This window comes from Talpa occidentalis, unplaced genomic scaffold (genome assembly GCF_014898055.3).
Source record: "Talpa occidentalis isolate TD23 unplaced genomic scaffold, MPIMG_talOcc4v2.1 talOcc4.17, whole genome shotgun sequence".
Classification (NCBI taxonomy): Eukaryota; Metazoa; Chordata; class Mammalia; order Eulipotyphla; family Talpidae; genus Talpa; species Talpa occidentalis.
In genome coordinates, this window is record NW_023601754.1 from 11,217,940 (window position 1) to 11,234,897 (window position 16,958).

The 16,958-nt window shown below is 54.0% G+C and overlaps 1 protein-coding gene and 2 non-coding genes across 3 annotated transcripts in view; all 3 read left to right on the forward strand.

Annotated features, from left to right (window-relative positions):
• The window catches only part of VAC14 (VAC14 component of PIKFYVE complex), a 49,418-nt gene that overhangs the window by 15,521 nt on the left and 16,939 nt on the right, over positions 1-16,958 (forward strand). The window contains exons 9-13 of the mRNA XM_037516094.1: positions 184-336; positions 7,901-7,964; positions 12,710-12,854; positions 13,084-13,149; positions 16,469-16,625. Coding sequence (XP_037371991.1) covers positions 184-336; positions 7,901-7,964; positions 12,710-12,854; positions 13,084-13,149; positions 16,469-16,625 — 585 coding nt within the window. The remainder of the gene's footprint in view (positions 1-183; positions 337-7,900; positions 7,965-12,709; positions 12,855-13,083; positions 13,150-16,468; positions 16,626-16,958) is intronic.
• Positions 1,342-1,412, forward strand: TRNAG-GCC (transfer RNA glycine (anticodon GCC)). The gene has a single exon. It is a non-coding gene; the product is annotated as a tRNA-Gly (tRNA).
• TRNAG-GCC (transfer RNA glycine (anticodon GCC)) lies at positions 1,962-2,032 on the forward strand. The gene has a single exon. It is a non-coding gene; the product is annotated as a tRNA-Gly (tRNA).

The window sequence follows — 16,958 nt, forward strand, 5'->3', positions numbered from 1 at the left end:
TGTCGCTGAGAGTCTGCCGAGGAGGGGCCCAACAAGAAGTTAAAGGAGCATCTCGTACAGAGGCAGAGAATGGGGACTCGGTTCCAACTACCTGTTCGCCTGCTACCACCCCTGGGAGGCCCGAGCCCTGGGGTTTAGGGAAGACCCCCTGAGTGGAGCTGCTCCTTACATCAGTGGCCTCAGGCATCAAGGAGGTTGCCAATGTATGCAACCAGAGCCTGATGAAGCTGGTCACCCCTGAGGATGATGAGCCCGAGGAGCCGAAGTCTGTGGTGCCAAAGCAGGTAGACCCCAACCCTGATGACTCCCTGGCGAAGCAGGAAGGGACAGCTGGTGGTGAGTAGACCCTGCCCCCACCCCTCTCCTGCCGGGGTGCCCCAGGGAAGCGAGGTCCTAGAAATAGACTGGAGGCCTCATTTAACCTGGCAGGGCTACTTCCCATGTATTAACTTAATTCTGCTAACACCCTGAGGTGTGTATGAACTGTTGTTACCCCCGTTCCATAGTTGGGCACAGGGAACGTCCAGGGTGGCAGCTACTAAGTCAGGGACGGGATTTGAACCCTGGCTGGCAGCCTGCTGGCAGTTGCTTTTAACCCTTACTGCCTCAGAGACCACTAAGCCTTTCCTTAATCTTTTCCTGGGTTCAGCTATAGGAAATAGCTGTTTCCAACGCGAGACAGTTTGGAACATGGCAGTTCAGGCTGTAGGGTGGACTTGGGTCTTGGCTGGAGACATCCAGACACCCAGCTGGTCACTCTGAGGAAAGCGGGGCTTAAGAAAGTGCCAGCGGGCGTGTTTACTCAGCTCTGCTGCCAAAGACAGTGTCTTTAAAAGGGAAAGGACTGCTTTCTTCCCACGCCCCTTGACCATGATTATCTTGTATATCCATAATGTGATAAAAGCCACTTTTTTGCTGATTGGAGTTTGGCGCTCTAAATGTTATCTGGAGCTCTTTATTTTCGTAACTCCTTTGACACCTTTCCTCACTCTCAGTGATGGGCTTTGGGGTGATGGTCTCCTTTGAAGAATTAGCCGGAGAGTAAATTGTTGCACTGCCTACTCATATCTTAGGCTAACAAACTAAGGTCTGGAACCTTCTACCAGGAGCCAGCAGAATTTTTAAGACCTCTTCTCCCACTGCTGTTCTCAGGCTTTTTTCTGAACAGCTGAGCAGAATGTCAAGCACGCTTGTCCTGTGGGCCGCCTCCCATGGTTTGCCTGGTGCAGTCCAGCGGCTTTCCACACTGGATCTGTCTTAGGTGTCAGGTTACGCCTGTGCCATCAGCTACTGTGAGCCAGCGCAGCAAAACAGCTGGCGGCAGGGCAGCACTCAGCTGGAGCATTGGTGGTTCAGTGGTAGAATTCTCGCCTGCCACGCGGGAGGCCCGGGTTCGATTCCCGGCCAATGCACGTAGCAGCTGAAACCTTTTTGACCACTCCTTGAAAAAGAAAACTTGGGGCAATCACTTAGTATCGGCCTCCCACAGCAGGATCCTTCTTTGTGGGAAACTAGAAGAATCTCAAGGAGAGACGTATTTCTTGAGTTTTCACTGATATATGGGTATTCCATTTTATTTTAGCACCTTCTCATGTTTTGATTCCCATTTTAGGAAATTTGGAAAGTAGAAAAATTAGAAAAAAATAAAGCTGTCCCCAAGGGTGGTCAATATTATAATTTCACATCTTGAGATCATCCAATTTATGTAATTCCACATTCTGGTTTTGGTTTTTTTTTGCTTTTATGATAGGTATTTTTGGGGTTTCCTTTGGGCTTGACAAGTCATAGCATGCGAAAGTTTTGAATGTTTCATACTGACTTTGTGCCTCTCCCTCCAAAGTGGAACTATTCAGCCCCTGCCCCACCCTTTCTGCTAATGTGGCAGCGAGTAAAGCCCTCTGGAAAGGAAGCACTGTGTTCTGTGGGTCATAGCAGCTGCTGAAACCCTCCTGCCAGCTGGAGCATTGGTGGTTCAGTGGTAGAATTCTCGCCTGCCACGCGGGAGGCCCGGGTTCGATTCCCGGCCAATGCAGCCTTGTTCCCTTTTTAGATAGTTTTCCTAAGTATTCTTCAAACAGCTCCCAGCACAGCAGAGTCTTATCCGAAATCAGGAGACAGTCAGACAACTTGGCTCCAGATTTTACTGCCTCATAAACAGCATTTCAGCAGACACAAAGCTCACATTATAGTACTTTCCAGAGATGGCAACAGCTAATTTGGGGGCTCCACATCCATTCCCAGACCTGCTCAGCTTGTAACTAACCACCACTTTACTGAGGCACCCAGGAGAAGGTCCCTCAAACTAAGAGAGAGCAGTGATTTAGTTCATCAGTTGGCAGGTTCACGTAGCCCCCCTCTTACTCTGCCCTCTGCCTATGTTCCTTCCCGAATGCACCCTGCAGAAGGCAGAACCTCCTGCCTGGTCTCCCTCATCTAGTGGGTCCCTCCTGGCTCCGTCTGAGATGCTGCAGCCGCCACATACCACGTTCTTCAGAGCAAGGCCCACGGTGAGGCTTGTCAGCCAGGCCCTCTGCTCGAGCATGCACGAGCACACCTTAGCACATGTGAGCCCACGCACCCACACGCACACTCCCTCCCTCACCATGGGGCCCCAGTCAGGGCAGGGCCTCGTCTGTGCCATGCTGCTCCCCGCCCCCCACCTCCCCCTTCTCTCCCTCTCACTCACCCTTCCTCCCCCATCCTCCCCTGGCCTCATCACCCGAGGGCCTGCGCAGCAGAGTCCTTTCTCACATTCTGAGTTCCTGCGGCACTTGATGTGTCCCCCCCGGCTCCCTCCATGACGTTCCCTGACAGTCTTGGGTATCACTCTGGCTGCTGTGGTGAATGTGGACTTTAGCAGTCAAGAGCAGACCCAGAGAGATGAGGTGTGACAGGACGGTGGTCCCTGGGGGCGGAGTGGTGGACTTGGGGCCAAGCGGCCAATTCTGTATGTATTTCCCGTTAGAACGGACAAGGTGGCTGGTGGATTTGAGGTGAGGTGTGAGAAGGAAAGGAGTTGGCAGGTCTGGAAGGACGGAGTTGCCACTGCCTGAGCTGGAGGGGGCGAGGGAGAAGATGGGTTTGGGACAGAAACTCGATGAGCAAGTGGAGCTTCGAGCAAGTGCCCAGGGACAGGGTCTGTGCCTGAGGGGAGTCTTGGGGAGTCTCCATGAGATGGAGCCATGAGATGGGTGACAAGTTAAGGCCTGGACTCCAGGGCACCCTTTAGAAGGAGCGTCCCCCAGGATAGAAGGGAGCCCAGGAAGGGGAATGCTTGGCTGTGTCAGCTGCTGCTGGCAGGCAGGCAGGGCAGGAACAGAGCAGACAGTGGATTGAACGGTCAGGAGGTCTTTTGCGGTTGGACCAGCTGTTTGGGTACAGTCGTGGGGGCAAAGGCCTGCTGAGTGTGGGCTGAGGGAGAATGGGGAGGGGGCGTGCACACGGCAAGGATCAGAATCCTTTTGAAGAGTTTGCCTATAAGGGGGATGGAGCTTTTTTGTGAAGATGGTGCCAAAAGCAAAGAAAAAAAGCCCCCATCCATCCCAAAGCCAGAACTTTAGAGACCAAGAAAGCAGTGCTGAGAGGCATCCACAGCCACAAGAAAAAAAAAAATCCACATGTCTCCTACCGTCCAGAGGCCCAGACACTGTGACTCTGAGAGCAACTCAAATATCCCTAGAAGAGCACCCTGGGAGACATTGAGGGGACCAAAGTCAACACCCTGATCAGACCTGATGGAGAGAAGGCAGGGGTGCAACTCGCTCCTGACTGTGATGCTCTGAATGTCGGCCAACAAAATTGGGATCCTCTCAACTGAGTCTAGTTGGCCAGTTTGAAATATAATTTTTTTACCATTAAAAAAAAAAGAGGAACAGAAATGGGGTGATGACTGATAGGGAAAGTGGAGTGTTCTAGATCTTTAGGGAAAATGATAGCAGGTGTATTTGTGTCTCATTGCTGCTGTAACAAATTGGACACAGCATGAGGACAGTCGCGGACCACATTAGACTTCTGACCTCTGGTCTGTGTTGTGTTAAGCTACTTCTGTGGCAGTTTCTAGAGGCTGCCTGCATTCCTCAGCTCTTAACCCTGCCCTGCATGTTCATCAAAACCTAAAAGCAAGCGTAGTGTGGTGTGTGGGTGTGGGATCTGGAGAGACATTGCCTGTGTCCCACCATCCCACCGCTGACCAGCTGTGTGACCGAGTTAGTCACTCATCCTCTGTGCCTCAGTTTCCTACTTCACAAGGTGACTAAGAAGATTAAAGGCATTTATGAAAAGCCTAGAAAAAATGCCCAGTGCATAGAAAGTAACAGTAATGATGGAAGTATCCAGCACCTCACGTTTGTGAATTACTTCAACGTTTCTCCATCATGACCCATCTTCATATTTCTGTTCTCCCGTCCTTGGTCAGTTTGCAGCAAATTCCTGACATCAAGTCATTTCATCTGCAGATCTAAAAGATTAATGTTCCTTTTCCAGAAATCACCACAACACATCATCGCACCTCAGGAAAGGAAAACAAAATTAAGACATTGTTACTCTTCAATATCCAGTCGGGGTTTGTATTCCCCATGACTAGAGATTTGCTTTTTGCTTTTTCACAGCTTGAGTTAGGAGCAGAGAGGCCTCATTCATTATAGTTGCTGATGAGTACCCCAAGTTAGCGCCTTTTTTTTTCTTCCTTGCAGTTTGCCCATTAGGAAACTGGATCGTTTGTCCTGTGGAATTTCCCGTGGTGACTTCATCGTGGCCATCTGTCCCCTCCATTTCCTGTGAATCAGTCAGAGTTAACTATCAGGTTCAAGCTCCACATTTCTTGGCAAGGGCACTTGGAAAGGATTTCTTTTAAAAGAGACCCATGAGCAAAAATGATCAAAAAGAGCCACCCTATTTAAATTGAGGAGTGGTCTAGCCCAAAGCAGGCTAAAAGTTACAAGACACAGACTGGGAGGAGACATTTCGGTGCATTTCACCCTCAAACCCAAACCCCAGACAGAGTTCCTTTACATCAAGAAGCAAAGAATACCCCAGAGGAAGGAAAAGTTGCACGTCCATGAAGCTTATCTCCTGATGTGACAAACACACCAGGCGTCATCTTAAAACACCTAACAAACATTAGCACGTGTGTTTTCGTAACAAGCCTGTGGTGTGGGCACCGTGCTACCCTCTTGTACAGGCCGGAGATGGAAGTCAGATGGAAGCTTCCTAAATGGCACAGTGTCTCTTAAGATATCAGTGTCTCACCCTTGCACTCAGCAGCCCCCACCATCACCCCCATGAGCCTTGAGAAATACCCGCATCGTGCACAAGGATGTGAGAGTGCAAACATGTAGGCAGTCGAAATTAACTGGCAGCACAAGTCTGATAGCACATCATTTCTATAAATATAGCGGGAGGGAGGTCACCGGGGCACACAGCTGACCTGCCCAGACTTCCCCTGCACCTCCTCTCCCTCGAAGGCCCTGGTCCAGCTGACACCAGGCTGCTTGCTAGTCAGGCCCAGGCATCCCCAGCACCTACCCTAGGGAGCTGTGCCCCGTCCCCCGGGGCCTCTGGGGCAAGAGGAGGCAGGTGGCAGCTTGCAGTTCTCATGTTCAATAAAGACCCCATTTCTGGGGGAGGGGTGGTGTCCAATGCCCATACCTGGAACTACCCTGCGCTAAGACAGAGAACAAAGTGACAGAATACCCTGTGATTCCATTTATGTTCACAAAACAAAGAGGAGGATAGCAGAAGCTGGAGAGGGATCCTGCCTGCTCAGCCAAGTAGATCCCTGCACGTGGGGCAAAGTAAAACTGCAGCCATGGGAGAGAAGTGGGTTTGGCTTTGTTTTGTCTGGAATTTCTAGTCTAATTTAAAACTTTCAAGAGGTCAAAGTTTTTGTACCACTTGAACAACCGTGTATAATGGTGGTTTTCATTTGTAGCCCACAGAATAAATATCCATGGGTCTGTAACGATGGACCCATAATGATGGATGCATGGGTGGATGGCAGGCAGGCAAGGGACAACTTTTCCTTATAGAAGAATTCCAGGTGATCAATGTAGAAAAAAAAGAGGGAATAAGAAATCACCACTGAGCAAATGCCACAGTGCTAATTATAGGCAGGTTCTCTCATTGGATGCTAGAATCATTGGGGGGAAGTTTAAGGGGAAAAGTGTTATATGTCTAAGTGTCTTCCCCACAATATTCATTAATCGCAAAAAGAGAAGTAGTAACCTTACGGGGAGGACCCCTGCAGATGTGGTGAGGGTAATGGTCTCCAGCACAGTGACAGACATCAGGTCCCCTGGGGTGCCGGGCGGAGCAGGCGCATCACTTCAGGGCCTTCTTTCAAAAATGCAGAACCTCCACCTTAGAGTAGGAAGGCATGAGACAGACAGAAACTGGAAGACACTGCAGGGTGACCAGGCTGTACAGAAAGGCTGGGCAGCTGTCTCAGGCTGGGGGGCCAGAGGAGACAGGACAGCTGCAGGCAGGGCGTTCTGTCCGGGACAGGGCTAGAGTGGCACGGCAGGCACAGCCGCCCAGGTCCCTGCTCCTTTCCTAGTGTCCAGTGACCTCCAGCCACGTGTGCTGTTCCTGGGGGAACAGTGGACAGAGCTCACTTTTCACAACTTTTATGCAAATCTAAAATTACTTCAAAGTAAAAAAATTTTTCTTTTAAAAAGCAAACAGCTGGGCCTCCCCTGGTGGCGCTAGGCTGTTGAGCGCCACACTGTGAAGCTGTCCGCAGCCTCTGCAGAGCGGGTTTGATCCCAGCCAGCCGGCGAGGGTCCCACACAGCGCGGCAGACCTCTCCTGTCTCGCCCGCTGCTCCCCTCAGTGGTGTATGTCAGTGGATCTGCCTGTTCTGCTCCCTGCTCTGTCTCTGGTGAATCCTCCCACTCCCCTGCGCATCTGGCCTATACCCCGGTACTCACACCTTACCCCTGTAGCCCTTGGCGACCTCGACCCACTTTCTGGGTCTGGCGATAGGGACATGTGTGCGAGTGGACTCCACAAGGGCCCAGTGACTGCCTTCCCAGCTGAGGTTTCTGGGTGTGTCCATGGTGCAGGCTGTCGGCACCTCTGTCCTTTCACTGCCGGATCATAAAGAGCACGCAGTGTGTCCAAGACACATTTTGTGTGTCCACTTACCAGTGCAGAAATGTGGGTCGATGCCCCTGTGGGACATATAATGTCCCAATAAATAGTGCTGCTGAGAGCCTGGCGAACAAGTGTTCACGTGGCCACGAGTTCTCATTTCCCTTGGGCGTATACCTAGGAGTGGCAGTGCTGAGTCATGTGGTAACTGTTTGACCTTTGAAGAAATTGCCAGACTGCCCCCAGGGCACTTGCACGGTCTTGTCTGTCCCTTCCCCACCGAGGGGCAAGTGGGTTATGGTCCCCGCCAAGCCAGGCTACAGTCCTCACTCGCGGGTGTGCAGTAGCGTCAAATTGCAGATTTGACTTCTGATTCCCTGAGCGCTAGTGATCGTGAGTGTCCCAGAAGTCATTTTCCCCATTCTTTTTTGTTGCGTTTCTTCTTTTTGTTTTGTCTCTTTGGTTGGTTATTTTGTTTGTCAGAGTCATTTTTAACTCTCACCGCCCTCAGGCCAACAGACCCTTTGGGGATTTCCCAGGTGTGTACAGCACTTGGTGTCATGTGTCCACCCCCCTACCCCCCCCCCCCGCAAGATCACTGTGCCTCAAAACTTCTAAGCATGGGCACTGTCCCCAAAGCATGGAGGACGAGTAGGCCTCAAGTTCTCAGGGCTTCAGGGCCACATTTCTTTTCAAGAGGAATTGGGTGTGGGAGCTGGAGGGAGAATGTGTCCTTGTGACAGGGATCTTGTTCATTCAAAAGACCCCAGAACCTCTTAGCCTGATGCCTCATTCCTCTCCCTCCCTCCAGGAGTGCCAGATGGTTCCTGTGACTCCAGCTTCGGTAGTGGCATCAACGTCTTCAGTCCAGCCAGGTAAGTGGTTTCTTCCAGCCAGAGATGTTTGTTCAAAGCCAGAGATCTAGATCTCTCCTGGACTCGGGAGTCTGCAGCGAAGAGTCGAGGCCAGCTCTGCTCGGGGCCACTTACAGGGCCCAGGAGGATGCTGATGAGGGGATCTGAAGGGCACCGAGCAAGCCCATCCCACCAGTTCCGATGGCCACAGCCTCTGGGGAGGGATGGAAGCTGTCGGAGGTCAGTAGAAACAAGTTATAAAAGTTTGACCCGTGCCTGTGACTACAGGGAGCTGCTGCTGGCACAGCTGCCTGGCACCTTTTGTCAGGATGACGTGGCACTGACTAGGGAGGGGGCTGTGAGAGGACAGTGCCCGCACGGAGTCCCAGGCGCCCAGATGGGTGTGAGGGCACAGTCTTCCACATGGGGGCAGTGCAGGCCAAGCATTGAGACTGTCTCCTCCCTCCAGCCCACTCCTACACCCCGCAGGGTGCTGGCCTGCCCCTGGAGAGAGAATTGCCATGTTCTGTTCCCTGAACTAAGTCCCCTGAACTTGCCCCATGTCACTTTTTCTTTGGGCAGAATTGGCACCTGTGGGACCGGAATTGACGGCAATTCCCCCAAGGGGTTTTCTTCCCTAGGAACTCAGCACTGAGCCTGGGCCTGGGGGAACCAATCACTCAGAAAGGGAAAGTGCACTCAACCCCAAGAGGCTCTCCTCCCCCAACCCCGTCAGAGCCTTAGGATCGCTCCTCCATTTATATCATTTTGAGTCTCCAAGGACCATGTGCGTGTTGTCGTGTGCAAGTGCCGGTTGTAAATAAGGACTACTGCTCACACCTCTTCTAAGTTGCTGGAGCAGGCACATAAACATGATGCCTTGGTTTTCAGTGAGTTGTCACGCATTCGCAGAGCACCTGCCTGTGGTCAGCCCGACAGGGGCCAAGACAAAGATGCAGTTCCTGACCTTGAGGCTCTCTGGTGGGAGGCAGAAAAAGGGTAGTAGAGCTTGCTCTGGTGGGGACTCAGGGTGCTGGGGACAAGTGCAGGCACCTGGATGTGATGAACACAGCGCTTCCTAGGCTGGGCTCTGCCAGACTCTGTGTTGTCTCATTGGAGTTTGCCAGCATTTAAATCCTGTGGGGTCAGTAGTATCTCCATTTGAGGACTAAGGGAGGACTGACAATCAGGGACTGCTGTGTGGAGAATGGATTTGGGGGTGCTCCATAGGTGCAAGTTGCTAGAGGGCCACCACTGCCATCCCAGTAAGTAGTGACAGAGTTTAGGACTGAAGAGGTGGCAGAATATGGAGAAAGCTGGAGGCCTGAGGTCTGCTTTGAAGGCAGAATGAATAGGATTTGCTGATGGATGGGATGGAGCAAGAGGAGAGAAATAAGGGAAAGCATGTCTTCTAGACTTTAAGCCTTAGCCCAGTCCAGCTCACCTGGCACCGCTTCCCAAGCTGTGGTAGAAGGAGGAGCAGGTGGCTGCTGGGCCAGTCAGGAGCGCTGTGTGCTGTGCCAGGTCTAGACCTCATGGGAAAGGTCTAGAACTCAGAGGACAGAGATGCAGGGGAGTGGTGGATGCTGCAGAGGCAATCTGCTCTTGTTCTGAAGGCTGTAGAGCCAGAATGACACACAGGAGTGAAGGGAGCAAATGCATGATCCAGAAGACTCTGGCCACCATGGGGTGGGGGGAGGTGTGTGGATGAGGCCTGTTGAAGACTTGTCACTACAATCCAGGCTACGAGGTGTGGCCCTGCTCCAGGACTATGGCAGCGGGGGCAGGCAGAGGGCTAAGAGGAGGCAGAGATGGGGCTGTTAGTTCAGTCGGGCAGTTGTGGAAGCTTTGCTTCCTGGACCCCCAAGTCACCTGGAGGGTGTTACTATGTGCACAGGCCTCACCCTGCCCTGGGCTTTGCCAAAGGACCAAGGTGTCGCTGGTGACATTCAGAACAGGTGTCCTGGTGTAGCTGACTGCCCTGTACATAAGGCAAGTGGAAATATCTAGAGATCAGTGCTCCCAACTTTTAGCATCTACTGATTGAAAAAAATTATAATCATTTTCTATAAAAAGCAACTCTGGATTCAGGAACAGTTCTTATTTTAGTTTCACCTTAGTTCTCCTTTGAGTCAAGAAGCAGCATATGAAAACCATGAGGAGTTAGATGTGATCGAAATTAAGTGCTGCCTCCCAGAGAGAACCTCTGGAATTTACCGTTCTGTTTTGGTTCTATCAGAAGCATTTATTCACTAAATCGATGCTGTAAAAACCCCCAGGAGCACCGTGCGTGTGGAAAACGTATAGTCCATCCCCACGAGAGACGTTCCTTATGAGATGCTTCATGAGAAAACACTCCGGAAGATGGGGTTCTGCAGACACCTTGAAATAGCTCGTCTGCTCCCAGGAGTGACTCGTCTAGACTTTTTGGAATTGATACAGAAATGCATTTTACACTGCGAGTCAGCTCCGTTGTGTCTGCTAGGGTCAGGAAGCCAGGGGCTGAGATGTGCTGTCTCAGGCTCCAGACAAGCAGCTCAGGAGCTGCACACACCACGCAGTGCCCCTCTGGGAAGGCGGTGTCCCAGAGTCCTACTCCCCCAACCCACCATGCACAGAGCCCCACAGCTGCTGGCCCCATCACAGCCGCTGAGAGCAGCCTCCTCAGGGCGGGAACTGGGATCCTCCTTTCCCCAGGCACTGGGATCATCTCCCTGGTGTCCGGGGGCACACCTGCATCCCATGACCTGCACCTCCAGCCAGACCAGGGAGGTGACACCCAGGGAGTCGCCCCGGCTGACGGAATGCGTTCTCGGCGCTCAGCTTCAGGCCAGGCACAGTCCCTACACTCTCCACCTCTGCTCCCCGGTGTGTGCACTGAAGAGCTGGGTCGTGTGAGCCCAGAGGGCTGTGGAGTACAAAGTCCTTGTTGGCTGGAGCCGACAGCCGCCTCCCAGCCATCCGAGGTTCCCATATCTGGGAGGTTTGCTGGGTCTGGAGGCTGTCAGTTTCCATACCAGCTCCATGAAGTCCTCCTTTGTCATTTGGCCCTGGCACAGTGACACCTCACACAGGGGTGCCACCGTGGGCTGACACTTTCTGCCCTCAGTAGAGACACTGACCTGGCCAGAAGCATCTTGGGTGATTTAAATAGCGGAGGGAGCACCCAGCCTGGCATCTTGAGACCCTGTTTGGGACACTTGGATTTGAATGCCCCCACCCCTCACCTCCTCCCCCATCAACACCAGGCATGCCCTCTTACCCTCACGCAGGCTGTCTGACCTGCAGACAAGAAAATATGTTGAAAGGGCATGTGTGACAACCTTTCCTCCCTCTTCCTCCAGCACATGGCTGCAGGTCTAACCCGGCCAGAGAATGGACTGTCTGCCTGGGATTGTCATTCTGCCCCTGTCAGCTGATGGCTGGGAAGTGTACTGTTGTGGGCATCTTAGCCTGACCCACTGGGATGCTGTGTGGTGGGTGAGTCCTCTCTGGACTCAGCCTCCACAGGTTCAAATTGTGGTTCCACAATTCCTGGCTGTGTCACCTTGGACAGGTTACTGAGTGGCTCATGCCCTGGCCTTCAGAATGGGAGTAACATTGCTTCTGGCACAGGGCTTGGGGGGTAGTGAAAGAGGTGGTGCTGATACAGAGCTTGAAATAGCAGCCTGGCCCATTGATCCAAGAAGGTGAGTTGGCATTTTCGGTACTGCCACCATCATGGTGGTTCACCCGCACCAGTGGCCCAACTGTGGGGTGTGGTCAGGGAGTTGGACTTGGCACTGCCTTCTGCCCACCAGCAGCTCAAGTACAAACACATCCCTCCCACGCCATCCCTTCTGCTCACCATAGTCTAGTGGCACCCGCTCTCACCCCAAAACTCGCACCGTGGGGCATCTTCAAACCCTATTAAGTACCCGGTCCATTTAACACTGATAGCTCAGAATCGTACCTATTAAGGATTTACCTGAAATGAACTTCAAAGAGGCTGCAGGCAAATGAGGAAAGCTCGGGCGTGGAGCTCCTGATGCAAATGAATAATTGAGCAGCTGGAAATACCATGAAAGGCCATTTAGTAAGACAGACAACACACGCACCAGCCTGGGCCCTCGGGAACGCAGCCCCTGCTCTGCTCTGGCTTGGCACCTTTGGACAGTCCAGCACCCTGTGTTGTTAGGAAGGGAGACCGGCCCTGGCATACTAAGATTCTCTGGCCACACTGTCCACCCCTCCCCCCAAAATGCCAGCCTCTCTCCGGAGCCCAGGGAAGCCAGGGGTCCCCTGGAGCAAAGCACATTCTGAATTGGCTGTTTCTCATAGGTACAAGCAGGTTGCCTCCTCCCCAATTCAAACAGGAGTGTTTACACCTCACAGGCAACTCAGGGCCTCTCAGCCAGGCAGGCACAGTGCTCTGCCCAGTGGGCAAGGTGTGTCTGCTGAAGGCCTTTCCCCTGGGCCCCTGCACGTGCTGGTTTTGTTTTGGCAACAAACGATCTGTACTTAATGTCCTTAGGTTTGCTGGGGCCCAGCTGCGTGACACCCTAAAGATGGTCTCACTCCTAACCTGTCTCCAGAGCCGGGCTAGTGCTGGAAGAAGAAAGGGGGTGTGGGTGGGCACTCAGCACTCCTCCCTCAATATGGGCATTCTAGTTCCAGCCCTGGGGTGGGTAGCGGGAAGTGGAGGGAGAGATACAGGCTCCCAGGAGCCCCAGGGGAGGGGTCTGCCTGGGCTTCACCCCTACTCTTCTTGCTACTCTTGCCCACAGCACTGACAGGGCCCCGGTCACCCTCCACCTCGACGGGATTGTGCAGGTCCTGAACTGCCACCTCAGTGACATGGCCATCGGCATGATGACCAGGATTGCCGTCCTCAAGTGGCTATACCACCTCTACATCAAGACGCCCCGGAAGGTAAGCCTCATGGGCCTGGCCCAGGAGGCCCCTGGAGCCAGGGACTCCTTCCACATCCCCTTGGTTTTATGGGGACCTGCCCACAATTGCTGGGGTTCTGGTCATTGCAGAGAAGGGACAGTTGTTTAAAGAGTCCTTGGAGCCTGGGTGCGAAGGAGGGAGGTGGCCATGCAGTGGGAACCTGTCCTGCCACTGGAGGCTCATGAGCTCCAACATCTCTGCCCTCCAGATGTTCCGGCACACGGACAGCCTCTTCCCCATTCTCCTGCAGACGTTATCAGATGAATCGGATGAGGTAGGTCACTAATAGCCCCTTCTTTCTGTGCCACTGGCTACCCCACCTCCACTTTTGAATAACTGAGGGATCTGATAATTGAGCAGCATGCACTGTTGTTCTTGATCTCTTAAATCAACACCCAAAAGCATCCTGCTTGTCTTACCTGGTAAGGTGAATCCTGTGGAGGGAAACCCTGTTCAGAGCTCTTGGCTTTGGGAGCAAGGACCTTCCTCTTTACCTGAGCCCTTCTGAAGAGCACGCTGACACCAAGTGTCAGCTACAAAGCCAGTCTACCAGAGGAACTTGCCCTTTAAAGGCGATGGAGAGTGGTGGTAGAGGCACACAGGGGCTGGCCCTGCTTTACTGGCCCTGCTAAACTCAGCTCTCTGCATCCCCATCTCCTCTGGGAAGTTAACCCAGAGCCCAAGCAGCAGGAGAAACCACGAGAGGGGAGGAGAGCTAGGCCCTGGGTCCTTCGGTCTTCTGGGGTTGGGTCCCTGCACACCTGGCCCCACACCAGTCTCCTTGTTCCACTGCTGGACCTTCAGGTTGGGTGATTCTTCCTAGGACTGCCCTGCCACCCAGCCAAGGGGCAGGATTTGTGCCTGGGTGTTGCCATCCGCCAGGGTGGCATCGCTTCCTTCTGCCCATCCCAGCTCCAGGCTACACGTCAGACACTGGCAGTCTGTGACCCCTGGCCCTCTCCTTCCCTCCACTGGGTTCTGGGCAGAGCTGTGTCCTCCACAAAGCAACAGGCCCTCACCTCTATAGACCTCCCCCTGCCTGGTGGGGATGTGGGAGTCGACATGGACTGGGGGTGACAGGGAGAAGGGAGCTGCCTGTGCAGTGACACACCCCAGTCTTCCCTGAGGTGGTACCAGGCTTTGAGGGCCCCACAACTGCAATTGGAAACTGAAGGGGAATGCTAACAGGCGGGTCGAGGCCTATAGGTCCTCTAAGGATAGGGACATGCAGACATACCACACCCGCTCGCACCCCTCACCTCCAGTGTGGGAGGCCCAGCTGGACCTGGCCCAGTTCTGCCTGAGTTGCTCGTGACTCATCCACCACACGGCGCTGGCCCTCATTTCAACACAGAAAGGAAGTGAGGAGCTTAGCCGATTGGTTCCTTCCCTAGGACTTAACTGGAAGCAGCTGAGTTTTCAGTCCTTTGAATAGGGTGGTTTAATCCCATCTGCACTCTGCCTGAGCGTGGGTCCCGCATGCGGGTGCACTTAAAGGCAGGAGATGCAGGCCATTAACAGCCCCGCTCAGACTGTGGAAACTCCATTTGTTGAAGTGCAAGGTTGTCGGAGCTTTGTGGCGCACCTCGTGAGCCTCCAGCAGGGGGAGGATTGCAGCTCCTCTTGGGGACAGTTGAGGGGGTGGAGGAGGGGGTACTGTAACCGGTGAGAGTCCCTGCTTTCCTGTCTCTCTGCTGGAGGGATTTGAGGAGCGTGAAAATCAGCAGGGAATCATGAATCTGGCACCCGTTCTGGACCCCGGCTAACCCTGCTTTGCTGTCTGTGCCCCCCATCCCACTGTCCTCTGCACCCTCTTTCTGCCATTTCTGAAGCAGAGACCCTGCTGGGGACTCTGCCTCCAGCAAAGCAGAGGCCTGGTCCTGCTTCGGGGCCTGAACCCCCAGGCCCCCACACTTGGCCTGGGCACAGGGGCAGCACTGGCTCCTGGGCTCTGTATGGGCTCTGTATGGGCTTATTACCCCCTCATTCTTCAACATCATGGATCCACTGCCCGCAGGCCTGCCCCGAATGCTTCCAAGTGCCCTCTGCCCTCACACACACAGGGAGGCCTTGTGGGTCTCCTCCCGGTCTGGGTGGGGCAGGTCTGACTTACCTGCGGCCCCAGCCCCTGGCTCAGCAGGGACTCAGCTGTTGCTGAGAAAGGGGAGCGACAGAGGGAAGCACAGGGTGGGACAGGTGACAGCGCTTGAGTGCCGGGTCCTACCTGGGGGAGGCAGGGTGCAGCACAGAGGGGTGGGAGAAAAGCAGCCAGTAACTGTCCCTGATAAGCCACTGCTCGAGGAGCTCCATGGCCTGAAAGGGTGAGCAGCCTCGGGTGGAGAGGACCCCGGAGAAGTGACAACCGGGACAGGGTAGGATGACGCACAAGTGTGACCTTGGGAAAAGGAACCTCAGGAGAGGGTGTTCGTTATATCTTCTTTTTTGCTGTTGTTAGATAAAATTGGTTTCAGTTTGTCTACAAGGCTGTGCGCCGGTCAAACCCTCACCACTGACTACCTGCAGTCCATCATCAGCCCACAGAACCCTGAGTGGCCTCATCTTGACTGGGGTCACCATACTGTACCCGGCTGATCTGCGTGGAGCACAGGGCTACCCCCAGGGCCCCCCCACCAGCCTCTGTGGCGCTTCCCTGGTCCTGGACCAGAGATTTCAGTCGCCCTGCTCATTCTTGGCTTGGGCTCTGTACATTCTTCTGCCTCTTGGGCATCTGCCAGGGGCCAACACCAGTCCTGGGGTACACCTATGGGTAAAGCAGGCACAAAGATGAGTGGGGAGCAGAAAGGGACGGGTCACCCCCTACAAAGGGATCAGAGCCCTGCTGGAGTCACTGGGGCAGGTGAGTTACACACACACTCACACACACCAGCGTGTGAATGTGTCCTCCCCAGCGAGGCACCTCCCCACTCACTCTTGAAACCCAGTGAGAAGCAGGAGATGGGGTTTGCAATGATACGAGGGCCCAGAGTAGTGGGATGACTGGGGGACCTTGCAACACCCAGCAATGAGGGCCACACACCTGACTGTCCTCTGTTCCCAACTCTGCATCTTCCTGGGAAGAACCTGGCAGGCTGGGGAAGCCCTGCCCCACTTGGATGCTGTGGAAGTAGCTGAGAATTGAAGAGCGTGTCTGGAAGTTAGGGAGTCCCCTATCAGACTCCCAGTGTGCAGAGGCATCTGCCTTGTGGCCGCCACGCTCAGCAGTGTGACTGTAGGATCTCTCAGGTGGACACTGGGGCCACACCCAAACATTCCCAAGATGTACACCACACAGACTGCACCCTAGTGCCTGAGGGCCCATCTCTTGGGGACCCCACAGATATCCACTCAGGACTGGAGAAGAAAGGTCATGGAAAGTAGGTGGCCAGGCCTAGGCTCCAGCTTGTTACTCTGCTGCCTGTGTCCTTCTTGTCTGTTCTCCTCAATCTCTACCCTTTCTCGAACATTCTGAATTCTTTCATTACCACAGTTGGCAGCTCTTACCAGCCACTCGTCCTCCTTAAATCCCGCTCTGCCCTCTGGAGGACTTTCTCCGTCTCCACTCCCTGTTGTTCATCTCTGCTTTTACCCCCCAGGTTATCCTGAAGAATCTAGAGGTTTTGGCAGAAATTGCTTCCTCCCCCGCAGGCCAGACGGATGACCCAGGCCCCGTTGATGGCCCTGAACTCCGGGTCAGCCACTCAGACCTTCAGGTGCCCACCCCTGGCAGAACCAGCCTACTGAGCTCGCCCAGTAAGTCTGCCCCTGGGGGTTGGGGCCTTGGGCCCCTGGGAAAGCTGGTGCCCGGGTCCTGGATGGTCCCTCCAGCATCTGCCCTGAGAACATCTGGTCTGGAGCTGCCAGAGCTGCAGGACAACCTGGGGGGTGGGTGGGCCCTATAGGTCTGACCTCGCTTCGCTGCCCACCAGTCACAGGAGGCCCTGGCATTGAAGCTGTGTCCCCAGTGATGCCGGAAGTATCAGCCCCTGCAGCGGGGGGTCCCATAGGACCCCAGCTCCAGACCACCTCCTCTGTGCATGCTCCACCTGCAGCCATTCCCCAACTTCCTGCTGTGTCTGATGAAGC